This window comes from Pseudophryne corroboree, chromosome 2, assembly GCF_028390025.1.
Source record: "Pseudophryne corroboree isolate aPseCor3 chromosome 2, aPseCor3.hap2, whole genome shotgun sequence".
Lineage (NCBI taxonomy): Eukaryota > Metazoa > Chordata > Amphibia > Anura > Myobatrachidae > Pseudophryne > Pseudophryne corroboree.
In genome coordinates this window covers 125,310,943-125,325,135 of record NC_086445.1, presented here as the reverse complement: position 1 = coordinate 125,325,135, position 14,193 = coordinate 125,310,943, and the positions used below count along the sequence as shown (strand labels likewise).

The window sequence follows — 14,193 nt, the reverse complement described above, 5'->3', positions numbered from 1 at the left end:
GGGGTCAGAGGGAGTTTGTGGTTGAAAGGGTTCTTGACTCCAAGATGGTTCGGGGTCGGCTGTCATTTTTGGTGCACTGGAAGGGGTATGGCCCGGAGGAGCGGTCGTGGGTGCGCAGTTGTGATCTTCATGACCCAGACTGATACGCTCTTTCTTCTCGCAGTTCCCCGATAAACCCGGTGGTAGGGGTTCTTTGACCCCTCGTCAGAGGGGGGGGTACTGTTAGGATCTCCTGCTCTGTGCTGCCACGTCGCCATGGCAACCGGGAGGCAAGTGTTAGCGAAGTAACCTGAGCGCAGCTGATACTCCGGTCCGGGTTTTTACTGTGTAGTGGTTACAGGCTCTGTGCACGGCAGGGAATCCGGCGCTGGTTTTGTGCTCACAGTCTGTGAGGTCTGAGTGGGGCGTGGACAGCACCTGCTATATAAACCATCCTCTCAGGCTAGGCAAATGCTGCTGAATCTTTGTTTGTTAGTCAGTTCCAGAGAGTTAGCTAGTACTGTGTGACTTTGTATTTACTTGTTGCTTACTGCGAATAGGCCTTGGGATTCGGTACTTCATTCTGCCAATCCGGACCTAGCAGTAAGACTGGAGTCAGTTGTTTGACCTGCTGGGGTTCTTTTGCTATTCTGTGAACCCAGCAGGTTTGCGGCTGTACTCTCAGACCTGCTTGCTTAATCCTCCCTCACTGTGCAGGGCGTCCAGGTGTCAGTTTAGTGGCAGTAAGCTGAACCTGTGCCCTGCAAGTGGGGGTTAGGATTGTGGATACTCTCCTTGTGTCTATATTTCTATCTCTGACCAAGGAGTTTATTCCCACACCCGTTGGTAACCCTTTGGGGTTTTTTCTGTTGCTCTTAGCAACATCATTTCAGGTGCTCCACATGTTAAATCACTACACATCGCTTCATTGTCCGCTCTATTCCATCTGAGCATTCCTGACACCAGGGAGACACCCAATTCCTGAGCCTTTGGGCTTCTCCGTTCACTTTGTGTTTATTAGTTATTCCATCACCTCCTGTGTATGTTATGTTATCCTGTCTGTGAGTTCGTTTGCTTCGCTTCCCTCTCTGTTCATACACCGGTATACTCCTGTTAGCACTGGTGTGCGTAACACATACATACACACACACACCTGTATATATATGGTTACAACAACGTCCTTATCCTGCGCCAATCAAGAGAACTCGCTAGTCAGCTGCTACTCACAGAGAGTCCTCTATTAGAATAGCAGCACTATAAGTAACAATGGAGGACTGTCTGTAGGAGAGAGCTAATCTGACACACTGTTTAGGTGGTCTAAATTTTCAAAGCTGGATTTGTGTATACCTTTCTATAAATAGAAATTAAAAAAATCTGTTGACACTTTTAAAAGCCTAGTACAATTTATTATAGCATTGGTACAATGCTAGCACATTTCTAAGTGATCAAGTCGGTACACAGGATTCCACTTCTGTATGTGGATGATTCACTCTTCAAGTGAGCGTTTAATTCATAGTGAAGTTGTCATCAAGTAGATTTAGAACACAATTACCCTACACGTTTTCTCTCTTCAGAGACTTCCTCAGGGGTTTAAGCTCTATATTTTCATTCAAGATGGATGTCCATTAGATCACAGATTCAGTTTCTAGAGACTTTTTATTGAAAAGTTTTAGTTTAGTTTTTGTTTAAAAGAATAGCAGCCAGTGACGCCTCTGTGGGGGATCACGGCAATATGGGACACCAGAGAATTACAACCAGCACACAGAACAGGAAATTACAACCAGCACACAGAACAGAGAATTACAATCAGCACACAGAACAGGGAATTACAACCAGCACACAGTACAGAGAATTACAACCAGCACACATTACAGAGAATTACAACCAGCACACAGAACAGGGAATTACAACCAGCACACAGAACAGGAAATTACAAAGAGCACACAGAACAGGGAATTACAACCAGCACACAGAACAGAGAATTACAACCAGCACACAGAACAGGGAATTACAACCAGCACACAGAACAGAGAATTACAACCAGCACACAGAACAGAGAATTACAACCAGCACACAGAACAGGGAATTACAACCACCACACAGAACAGAGAATTACAAAGAGCACACAGAACAGGGAATTACAACCAGCACACAGAACAGGGAATTACAACCAGCACACAGAACAGGGAATTACAACCAGCACACAGAACAGGGAATTATTACAACCAGCACACAGAAAAGAGAATTACAACCAGCACACAGAACAGGGAATTACAACCAGAACACAGAACAGGGAATTACAACCAGCACACAGTACAGGGAATTTGTTACGTTCCTGATGCTCAGAACTGGAGAGATGTTGCGAGGTGAGTTCAGAGCACCAGGACGCGACGCTGAACTAAGGAGTGGTACGAGAATAGCCCCTAGCACCCTACCTCCGTTGTCTTACCCGTGTGGTCAATTCACGCCTGAGTGACTATGGTTTCTTGGGCCCGCGGCAGCCGCGTTTGAAGGGCGGATTAGGTCTGCCCAACTCCGATGCCCCCAGGTCTTAGCGTGAGACAAAGCGTGAACCGAGACAGGATAATAACAAGGGGACCTCTAACTAACGCAACAGAAGCTAGGGGCTACTAACTACCCTAAAACTAAATTTATGTGCGGCACGCCGCCAAAGGAAAAGAACAACAAAAGATACCACTGTCCGTTCCCCCACACGGCACCGCCGAGTTCTGGGGAGGACAGTGAAAAGGGGAAACCTCCGCAAAAACCACCAACACAAAAGTAATACAAGGATTAAGCGGCCTAGGTCGCAACTCGCGGCAGAAGCCGCTACTCACAAACCGGGAGAGAACCCCAAGTAACGAGAACCCACGGATGACTGCAACAGGTTCATTTTGGACAGGAAGGATTCCCAGGACCGGCTTCAGAACTCCAGGACACGGGAGCACAGGGAGCAGGATCGACCAGATACAGCTAAACCAGGAACAGACGTTACCAGGCAGGAACAGCATACAGGAAGCTATCACCGGCGTCTGTGCCAGGTAGTGAGGGAGAATTTAACAGGGAACCCTCCAATAGCTGCAGTGAAGCCTGATTAGTAATGTCGTGCAGCTGCCCTGCTGCACGCCCAGAGCTAACAAGTGTAATGATTGGCAGGAAGCAACGGGGAACGCGGTAGTCAGTGGCGTCCCCATTGCTAAGGGTCCGGCGGCTAAGCACGCACGGCATCCTAGCGTTGCTAGGGACCCGGCGGCTCAGCACGCACGGCGTCCTAGCGTTGCTAGGGACCCGGCGGCTCAGCGCGCACGGCGTCCCAGCGTTACTAGGCGCCGGGCGGGCAGGGAAGGAGGTGCGGCGGCCGTGAGCGTCGCTCGGAAACAGACCGAGCGGCGCCGTGGACCGCGGCACCTAACAGTACCCCCCCTTGAGGAGGGGTTAAAGAACCCCTAAAGCCGGGTTTCTGAGGAAATTCCTGAAAGAATAATCTCTTAAGTTTAGGGGCATGTAGATCCTTATCCAGGACCCAAGACCTTTCCTCCGGACCATAGCCTTTCCAGTGAACCAAAAAATAAAGCCGGCCCCGAGAAACCTTGGAATCTAAAACCTTCTCCACCAAGAACTCTTGTTGCCCCTGAACATCCACCGGAGGTCTACCCTGGGAAGTCTTCTGAGGGAATCTCCTGGAAGAAATATACTGCTTCAGAAGGGAACAGTGAAAAGTATTGCCAATTTTAAGTGATTTAGGCAAGCGTAGCCGAAAAGCAACTGGGTTGACCTTCTTAACGATAAGGAACGGTCCAATAAATTTGGGTCCCAATCTAGCCGAGGGTTGTCGGAGCTTGATGTTGCGGGTTGACAACCACACCTTATCTCCCACCTTAAAAGTGCAGGGGCGTCGGAACCTATCAGAATTTTTTTTTTCTCGGAAGGCAGCCTTCTTAAGGGCAAGGTGCACCTTTTTCCAAATCATTCTGAGACGGGAAGTTAAGGTCAACGAGGAGACTGGAAAATGAGGGTAAAAAGAATTGGCTCTAGGATGAAAGCCCAAGACCGAAAAGAATGGGGACTCCTTGGTGGAAGAATGACAAGAGTTATTATAGGCAAACTCGGCCAAAGGAAGAAATTCAGACCAATCATTCTGAAGTTTGGCCGAATATAACCGTAAATACTGTTTTAACGACTGATTAACACGTTCAGTCTGTCCGTTAGATTGTGGATGGTACCCAGATGTTAAAGAGAGTTTCATATTTAATGAGGCACAAAAACGTTTCCAGAAACGGGCGATGAATTGCGGTCCCCGATCAGAGACAATATCCCTGGGTAAACCATGGAGCCTGAACACATGGCGGAGAAACAAAACTGCCAACCCTTGAGCAGAGGGTAATCGGGGAAGAGCAATGAAGTGGGCCATCTTACTAAAACGGTCTACTACTACCCAAATGACTCGATATCCGGCTGAAAGAGGAAGGTCCACCACGAAATCCATGGATATATGTGACCATGGCCTGAGAGGAACGGTCAAAGGTATGAGTTGCCCGACCGGCAACGATCGAGATACCTTGTGCTGAGCACAAACCTGACAGGAACGGACAAATTCCCTTACATCTTTAGAAAGATTAGGCCACCACACTGAGCGAGAGACTAACTCGAAGGTCTTAGTGATACCCGGATGACCAGAAACTTTGCTATCATGAAACTCAGCTAGAACAGTGCCTCTCAGAAATTCAGGGACGAAGAGACGATCTGCAGGAGTAACTTTGAAAGCCTGCTGCTGAAGCTGGACTAGCTGTGTAAATAAATCCTGTGTGAGACCTGCCCGGATGACAGACGATGGAACTATGGGGGTAGTAGCCGGATGGTTATTGTGAACCGGAAGAAAACAACGTGACAGGGCATCAGCTTTCGTATTCTTGGAACCGGGCCTGAAGGTGATAATAAACCTGAAACGAGTAAAAAACAGCGCCCAACGTGCCTGTCGGGCATTAAGCCGTTTAGCAGACTCAATATACTGCAGGTTCTTGTGGTCAGTAAACACCGTAATGGTATGCCTAGCTCCTTCCAGCTAATGCCTCCACTCCTCGAAAGCCCATTTAACTGCCAACAATTCTCGATTACCAACATCATAGTTGGATTCTGCGGAGGAGAATTTCCTGGACATGAAGGCACATGGGTGTAATTCCTGAGACTCTGGTTCTTCCTGAGAAAGGATAGCCCCCACTCCAACCTCTGAGGCATCTACCTCGACAATAAAGGGGAGCTCCGGGTTAGGGTGTCTGAGTACTGGAGCTGAAACAAAGGCCTGCTTTAAGGACTGAAAGGCAGACTTGGCTTCAGGCGACCAATTGGAAGGGTCCGCTCCTTTTTTAGTCAATGCTACTATAGGAGCAACAAAATCAGAGAAGGTATGAATAAAACGCCTATAGTAATTTGCAAACCCTAAAGAGCGCTGAATTGCTTTTAAGTTCGTGGGTTGTGCCCAATTTAGGATGGCCTGGAGTTTCTTAGGTTCCATGAAAAACCCCTTAGGAGAAATAATATACCCCAGGAAGGACACTTCTGTGATGTGGAAATCACATTTCTCCAGTTTGGCGTATAAATGATTTTCCCGTAATTTCTGAAGGACCAGTCGCACATGGGTAATATGTTGTTCAAAAGACTCAGAGTAAATCAAAATGTCGTCTAAATAAACGACTACAAACTTTCCAAGAAAGTCACGAAGGACGTCGTTAATGAGATCTTGAAATACCGCAGGAGCATTTGACAGCCCAAACGGCATCACCAGGTATTCATAATGTCCTGACTGTGTGCTGAAAGCCGTCTTCCACTCATCCCCAGATCTTATTCGGATGAGATTGTAAGCCCCTCTAAGATCGATCTTGGAGAAGATAACGGCAGACCGGAGCTGATCAAAGAGTACTGAAATCAATGGCAAGGGGTAGGTGTTTTTAACAGAAATTTTATTCAGAGCCCGAAAATCAATACATGGTCTGAGCGACCCATCTTTTTTCTCAACAAAAAAGAACCCTGCACTCAATGGAGATTTCGAGGGTCTAATGAAGCCTTTTTTTAGGCTCTCCTGTACATAATCATTCATTGCCGTGGTTTCCGGCCCAGACAGGGCACATAGTCTCCCCTTAGGTAAAGAGGCACCGGGAACTAAATCAATAGCACAGTCATAGGACCGATGAGGAGGCAGTATATCCACATTACCCTTGGAGAAAACGTCGGCAAAGTCCTGATATTCCAAAGGAATAAGTTCTGGGTTGACGGCCGCAACCCGGACTGGACGGGAAATACACTCCTTAACACAAAAGGGACCCCATCGGGAAATCTCCCCAGACCGCCAATCTATGGTGGGATTATGAAAGGCAAGCCAGGGGTGACCCAAAACTACGGGGACAGCCGGACAATGAGTAAGGTAAAATTCGATTTTCTCTGAATGTAGGGCCCCTACTGTCAGTTGTACTGGAGGTGTGCGGTGAGTGATAACCCCATTAGAAAGCGGACCACCATCCAAGCCGTGCATGGTGATACGTTTATCCAAAGGTATCTGTGCCCAACCAAGATCCATGAAATTTCCAGCAGCTCCACTGTCGATGAAGGCCGACACCAACGAACTGAGGCTACCAAAGGAAATTTTTACAGGAACTAATAAGGAATCGTTAGAGGAGATTAACTGCAGACCCAAGTGAACCCCCTCACTACTCACTTGGTCAGAGCGTTTCCCTGCTTATTCGGGCAATTACGTGCGATATGTCCCTTGCCACCACAATACAAGCAAAGACCAGAATTTAGCCTTCTGGTTCTTTCCTCTGGGGACAGCCGGGAGAGACCCATTTGCATGGGCTCCTCGACGTCCTCAGGGAAAGTATATACACATGGACTAGGCCTAAAACTAGCTCCTCTTTCAGCCCTCCGCTCACGGAGACGACGATCAATTTTAATAGCGAGCTCCATGAGTTTGTCTAGAGTCTCAGGAGCGGGGTACTGAAGGAGACTGTCTTTAATAACTTCAGACAAACCGAGGCGAAACTGACTGCGCAGGGCCGGGTCATTCCAGCCACAGTCGTTCGACCAACGGCGAAACTCGGTACAATACGCCTCAGCTGGGTTTTTCCCTTGCTTAAGTGCACGCAGGTGGCTCTCAGCTGATGCTTCTCTATCAGGGTCATCATACAAAAGGCCTAAGGACTTAAAAAAGGCATCCACCGATAGCAAGGCAACATCATCCGCTTTTAGCCCAAAAGCCCAGGTCTGTGGATCACCTTGTAATAATGACATCACAATCCCGACCCGTTGAGACTCAGTACCAGAGGAACGGGGCCTTAATCGAAAATAAAGCTTACAAGCTTCCTTAAAATTAAAAAAATCCTTTCGGTTACCCGAAAAACGGTCGGGTAAATGCATTTTTGGTTCTGGAATCATACTCGGGGAGGCTCGGAAAAGATCTTCCTGCGATCTCACCCGAAGAGTAAGATCCTGAACCATCTGAGTTAATTCCTGAATCTGGTTGGCCAAAAGCTGGCTGGGATTTGGACCTAAAACTGCCGGATTCATGTGGCCGAATTTCTAAGCCCACCAAATACAAAACAACTTTTTTTTTTTGTGTTGTTTATTTTTTGGCCGGTGATAATGTTACGTTCCTGATGCTCAGAACTGGAGAGATGTTGCGAGGTGAGTTCAGAGCACCAGGACGCGACGCTGAACTAAGGAGTGGTACGAGAATAGCCCCTAGCACCCTACCTCCGTTGTCTTACCCGTGTGGTCAATTCACGCCTGAGTGACTATGGTTTCTTGGGCCCACGGCAGCCGCGTTTGAAGGGCGGATTAGGTCTGCCCAACTCCGATGCCCCCAGGTCTTAGCGTGAGACAAAGCGTGAACCGAGACAGGATAATAACAAGGGGACCTCTAACTAACGCAACAGAAGCCAGGGGCTACTAACTACCCTAAAACTAAATTTATGTGCGGCACGCCACCAAAGGAGAAGAACAACAAAAGATACCACTGTCCGTTCCCCCACACGGCACCGCCGAGTTCTGGGGAGGACAGTGAAAAGCGGAAACCTCCGCAAAAACCACCAACACAAAAGTAATACAAGGATTAAGCGGCCTAGGTCGCAACTCGCGGCAGAAGCCGCTACTCACAAACCGGGAGAGAACCCCAAGTAACGAGAACCCACGGATGACTGCAACAGGTTCGTTTTGGACAGGAAGGATTCCCAGGACCGGCTTCAGAACTCCAGGACACGGGAGCACAGGGAGCAGGATCAACCAGATACAGCTAAACCAGGAACAGACGTTACCAGGCAGGAAAAGCATACAGGAAGCTATCACCGGCGTCTGTGCCAGGTAGTGATGGAGAATTTAACAGGGAACCCTCCAATAGCTGCAGTGAAGCCTGATTAGTAATGTCGTGCAGCTGCCCTGCTGCACACCCAGAGCTAACAAGTGTAATGATTGGCAGGAAGCAACGGGGAACGCGGTAGTCAGTGGCGTCCCCGTTGCTAAGGGTCCGGCGGCTAAGCACGCACGGCGTCCTAGCGTTGTAGGGACCCGGCGGCTCAGCGCGCACGGCGTCCTAGCGTTGCTAGGGACCCGGCGGCTCAGCGCGCACGGCGTCCCAGCATTGCTAGGCGCTGGGCGGGCAGGGAAGGAGGTGCGGCGGCCGTGAGCGTTGCTCGGAAACAGACCGAGCGGCGCAGTGGACCGCGGCACCTAACAGAATTACAACCAGCACACAGAACAGGGAATTACAACCAGCACACAGAACAGGGAATTACAACCAGCATACAGAACAGGGAATTACAACCAGCACACAGAACAGGGAATTACATCCAGCACACAGAACAGGGAATTACAATCAGCACACAGAACAGGGTATTACAACCATCACACAGAACAGGGAATTACAACCAACACACAGAACAGGGAATTACAACCAGCGCACAGAACAGGGAATTACAACCAGCACACAGAACAGGGAATTACAACCAGCACACAGAACAGAGAATTACAACCAGCACACAGAACAGGGAATTACAACCAGCACACAGAACAGAGAATTACAACCAGCACACAGAACAGGGAATTACAACCAGCACACAGAACAGGGAATTACAACCAGCACACAGAACAGGGAATTACAACCAGCACACAGAACAGGGAATTACAACCAGCACACAGAACAGGGAATTACAACCAGCACACAGAACAGGGAATTACAACCAGCACACAGAACAGAGAATTACAACCAGCACACAGAACAGGGAATTACAACCAGCACACAGAACAGGGAATTACAACCAGCACACAGAACAGAGAATTACAACCAGCACACAGAACAGGGAATTACAACCAGCACACAGAACAGGGAATTACAACCAGCACACAGAACAGGAAATTACAACCATCACACAGAACAGAGAATTACAACCAGCGCTATATAGTTGCCCATCCACAGAGAACAACAGAAAAAATGCCTGTATCATTATTTGATCTGAACACCATTCCATTGCCTGAAAAGGAGTGAAATACTGTGTACATTCTGACCAATGGCTGGACCAAGGCTGCCATCCAATCAGCTGTGTCTGACTTTCGCCTGTAAAATGTAAACATCTCTCTGCTGTATTCACTGCCATATAATATTATTAACTGCTAAAAGTTTAACATCTACCGACATCTAAGCTGGCAAAGATAAACATCAGATGCTAGTATTAAATATTTTTTACATTTTGTCGTTTCTGAATTTAATATATTTTTCCTTAATAGATGCAGCATCAAATAAAACCTTACATTTATTTCAAAGTGGATTTCTATCTTCCATTCTGCCATTTCTGGCATAATCATGTGTCATTTTTTTTCTGTTGCTGGAACGTAGTGTTTGTATTTCATCAGCACTAATCTCCCTTTAGAACAATGTTTAAAAGTATATTGTGTTTTGTCATTTTACAGCTTGCACTATGGCCCTCATTCCGAGTTGTTCGCTCGTTGCCGATTTTCTCTATATTGCGATTAGTCGCTTACTGCGCATGGTTCGCAGAGCGCATGCGCTTAGTTATTTTACTCAAAAGTTAGGTATTTTACTCACGGCATTACGAGGATTTTTCTTAGTTCTGGTGATCGTTGTGTGATTGACAGGAAGTGGGTGTTTCTGGGCGGAAACTGGCCGTTTTATGTGTGTGTGTGAAAAAACGCTGCCGTTTCTGGGAAAAACGCTGGAGTGGCTGGAGAAACGGGGCAGTTCCTGGGCGAACGCTGGGTGTGTTTGTGACGTCAAACCAGGAACGAAACGGACTAAACTGATCGCAGTGGCAGAGTAAGTGTCGAGCTACTCAGAAACTGCTAAGAAATTTCTATTCGCAATTTTGCGAATCTTTCGTTCGCAATTCTGCTAAGCTAAGATACACTCCCAGAGGGCGGCGGCTTAGCGTGTGCAATGCTGCTAAAAGCAGCTAGCGAGCGAACTCAGAATGAGGGCCTATATGTGGCTGATTAATGCGGCAACAATACAGGTTCACGTAAACTGTTGCTTAGCAGTATCAATGTAAAGAAAGCAATGTTCTCATTGTAACATGATCACATAGAAAAGGGTTTACTATTGAAATTATTACCTACTTCAAAAATATTAAACACCTCTGTGACATGTAACAAACAGTCATAAGCAGATTCAGAATTGTCTTAACACGTCCTGACATATAGGAAATATGGGGTGGTGGGGGAATTGGAGATTTAAAATGTGCAAAGAAATTTAGAAGTAAATTCACTGAAGGTTGGATTTGTGTTTATGGGCAATTTTCCTGTTGGTTTTGCAAACTGACCAAAATAAAAACTTTGGACCAATTATCGATGCTTTTACATAGTGAAGATTAGAATCCGCAGATGTACTAAAGGTAAGTAGTAAAACTGTGCAAAAACCAGCGCCAAAACGACAGACACCTTTGCCACAAGACAGACCTGTAGCATGCGAGTTTGGGAGAATCCCTGCACAGATCAGTACGATTTGTGCAGGCTTCATTAGGTTAAAAAGCAATGAAAGGGTTAAAATTTGGCAACCAGTCCCAAACTGGTCAGCCTGGAATTCCTTGGAAAGTGGGGACTCAACCCCCCCCCCCCCCCTACCTCAAAAAACGGGTCCTATTTCCTGAGGAACCCCCAGACCTGGGCAGATAGCCTGGGACTATTTCCCACACCCCTGGTGATGGTGGGTGTGGGGTTAATGTAAATAGATCATAATATTGTTCTTTACAGGCAGACTAGAGGTACAGTACCAGCAAGCCCGCCTTGGCATGCCAGCACTTGTGGAGCAACTAGTGCCAGCATGCCCAGACATTAGGGGCTTATTGGCACCTGTAGTCTGCCTGGAAAAATAATGTTAAGCAGGCACTGTAGGTTGTAGTCCTTTGTTAATATAAAAAAAAATCCAACTTCCCAAATACAGAGAGCGAATCCTCTATGGTCCATGTAGTAGTTCAAACGTCTCTGTGCGGGCAAAATATTGTGCCTAGGGGCGGCCTGACCCTTAAATTTGCCACTGATCAGACACAGACCTCCTAGGTCTATCAGACGAGCTTTCGATGTGATCTAAGTAAGTTTCGGCTTATGCAGAAGGCCAAGGGCTGCAACCACCGCGACCAGTGATCCGATGCAGCACTCTGCCAGGAGGCGCCTTTTCCTGCCAAACACCTCCTGGAGCATTACCATATTAGCTGTACTGTATTGCATAGCCGCTTCCCTGCTGCTGTGCAATATGGTATATATTGGAATCAGGCCCCAAGTACCAGATGTGCTATGCAAATTAGCTAGGTATCATCTCTTATTTAATGTTAAGTAACGCTTACTCATTGCTTATGTTGTTAAAGTAAGTGTTGCTGTTACTTACTAAGCTCTATACATGTGCAGAACTCAATACTTAAATGGCCCTTTTTCATTACTTACTGTAAGTAATAATTTCTGCTGCAATGACAGGGCTTTACTGAAGGATAGTATTATTTCTGCAATATAAATAAGTTATGCAGGGCCCTTATTCCCTTCATAAATGACCTCCACTGTGAGGTTTATAGTCATCATACTTTACCAGTAATCTAATTTTAAAGGTGTAGATTCTAGTCCGGTAATCTGGCAGTACGGTTCCAGGTTAGACAGCTCGTACAGCTGGATCTCCCGATCCCTACACGCAAAATAATAAACAGTGTCAAAATGGATTTGCATTTTGTATGATGAAAAAGATCATTAGCATCTACTAGAGAGAGAAATCTGGGGCCCAAACGGGATGTACTTATTCAAAAACTATGTAAAATTATGTTCATAGCAACTAATTAAATATGGTAACATTTCTACTGATGGTTAGAAAATGAAAACAAACAACTCCTTGTATTTGTGCTACTAACGCTCTCCCAATATTCCAACAAGAATTAATCAATTAACCAGAATTCATTTTATATTACTACTTTTGAAAAGTTCTGCTGCCATAGGCAAATGCAGGGGGTGGGGGTGGGGGTTGGGGTTCCGGTTGCCCAGAAACCCCCCTCCTCTTGGCAAGTGGCTCAAATTATGAAAACAATAGCAATGGTATATAAAATAATATGATAACTAGAGCTACCACCACATAATGCAGTGTAAGGGACAGAACAGAGCTGCTGCACATGCCCAGTGGTAGCAGCTTCTTCTACCAAATTTGCTGTGTGAATCCTCAATCAGTACACTGGACAAGAGAGTAGCTACCATGAAGATAAGACAGGAGCCTTACCATGAGGTGGGAGAATGTGTGCTTAAAAAGTGCAGGACTGGTTCTATTATGTTTGTGTATTTATTTATTTATTTATTATGGTATGTTTAATCTTTTTCCTGACCACTTATTTATATTATTTAAATGTGTGATACAGCCTATACTTTAGACCATCTACAGTGTTAAATATTAATACTGTATTCCATACAGTATACATTAATGACCAGGGTTTTTACTAGGTTCTTCTACCGCTCCCCCAGACTCCCACGATTGCTCCAACGTTCCGCAGAGTGTGAGATTGTGTACTGCATTTGGAAACCCCCCTCTAGAAATCCTGCGTTTGCCACTGGCTGCCCTTATATTAGTTCATAATGGTTATATAGATCACCTCTGCTATACAATACCAGCTGCAATTTGATGTAACTTTATTGAAGGCACTGTCATCGGTGCCCAATACATGCCAATGGTAGATGTGTGGCAACAGGTGACATGAGTGGCCTATGCTGTGCCCCATCTACTCCCACTGTCACTGCAGCGCTCCACAGCAACAAGATCTACTACGTTCCATCTGTTTGCAATAAATAAATGTATTCTACCTACACGTAATCATTCATTGTTAATGCTGTCAGGCAAACATAGTAACACATGGGGTAAGATACCAAAGGACATGTTCTGCAGACAGAAGTGTCAGGTCCTATACAGCCTCTCCACCAATACAGTATATACTGTAGGTCTTGTCTGTTGTAAGTATACACATCACAAATAAGCTGTGACTGTCCTGTACTACCCAGGATGTCCTGCTTTCGCAGAGTATTAATCATTCTAGGGGGTAAATTCAGAGCTGATCGCAGCAGCAAATTTGTTAGCAGTAGGACAAAACCATGGCCCTCATTCCGAGTTGATCGGTCGCAAGGCGAATTTAGCAGAGTTACACACGCTAAGCCGCCGCCTACTGGGAGTGAATCTTAGCTTCTTAAATTTGCGACCGATGTATTCGCAATATTGCGATTACTAACTACTTAGCAGTTTCAGAGTAGCTCCAGACTTACTCTGCCTGTGCGATCATTTCAGTGCTTGTCGTTCCTGGTTGACGTCACAAACACACCCAGCGTTCGCCCAGGCACTCCCACCGTTTCCCCGGCCACTCCTGCGGTTTTTCCGGAAACGGTAGCGTTTTCAGCCACACGCCCCTGAAACGCCGTGTTTCCGCCCAGTAACACCCATTTCCTGTCAATCACATTACGATCGCCGGAGCGAAGAAAAAGCCGTGAGTAAAAATACTTTCTTCATAGTAAAGTTACTTGGCGCAGTCGCAGTGCGAACATTGCGCATGCGTACTAAGCGGATTTTCACTGCGATGCGATGAAAAATACCGAGCGAACAACTCGGAATGAGGGCCCATGTGCACTGCAGGTGGGGCAGGTATAACATGTGCAGAGAGAGTTAGATTTGGGTGGGTTATTTTGTTTCTGTGCAGGGCAAGTACTGGC

General features: G+C 46.5%; 1 protein-coding gene across 2 annotated transcripts in view; it reads right to left on the bottom strand.

The window, feature by feature from the left end:
• LOC135002729 (WD repeat-containing protein 49-like) overlaps positions 1-14,193 on the bottom strand; it is a 176,194-nt gene that overhangs the window by 129,593 nt on the left and 32,408 nt on the right. For both annotated transcript variants that reach the window (XM_063951689.1, XM_063951688.1), the window contains exon 8: positions 12,053-12,145. In XM_063951689.1, coding sequence (XP_063807759.1) covers positions 12,053-12,145 — 93 coding nt within the window. The remainder of the gene's footprint in view (positions 1-12,052; positions 12,146-14,193) is intronic.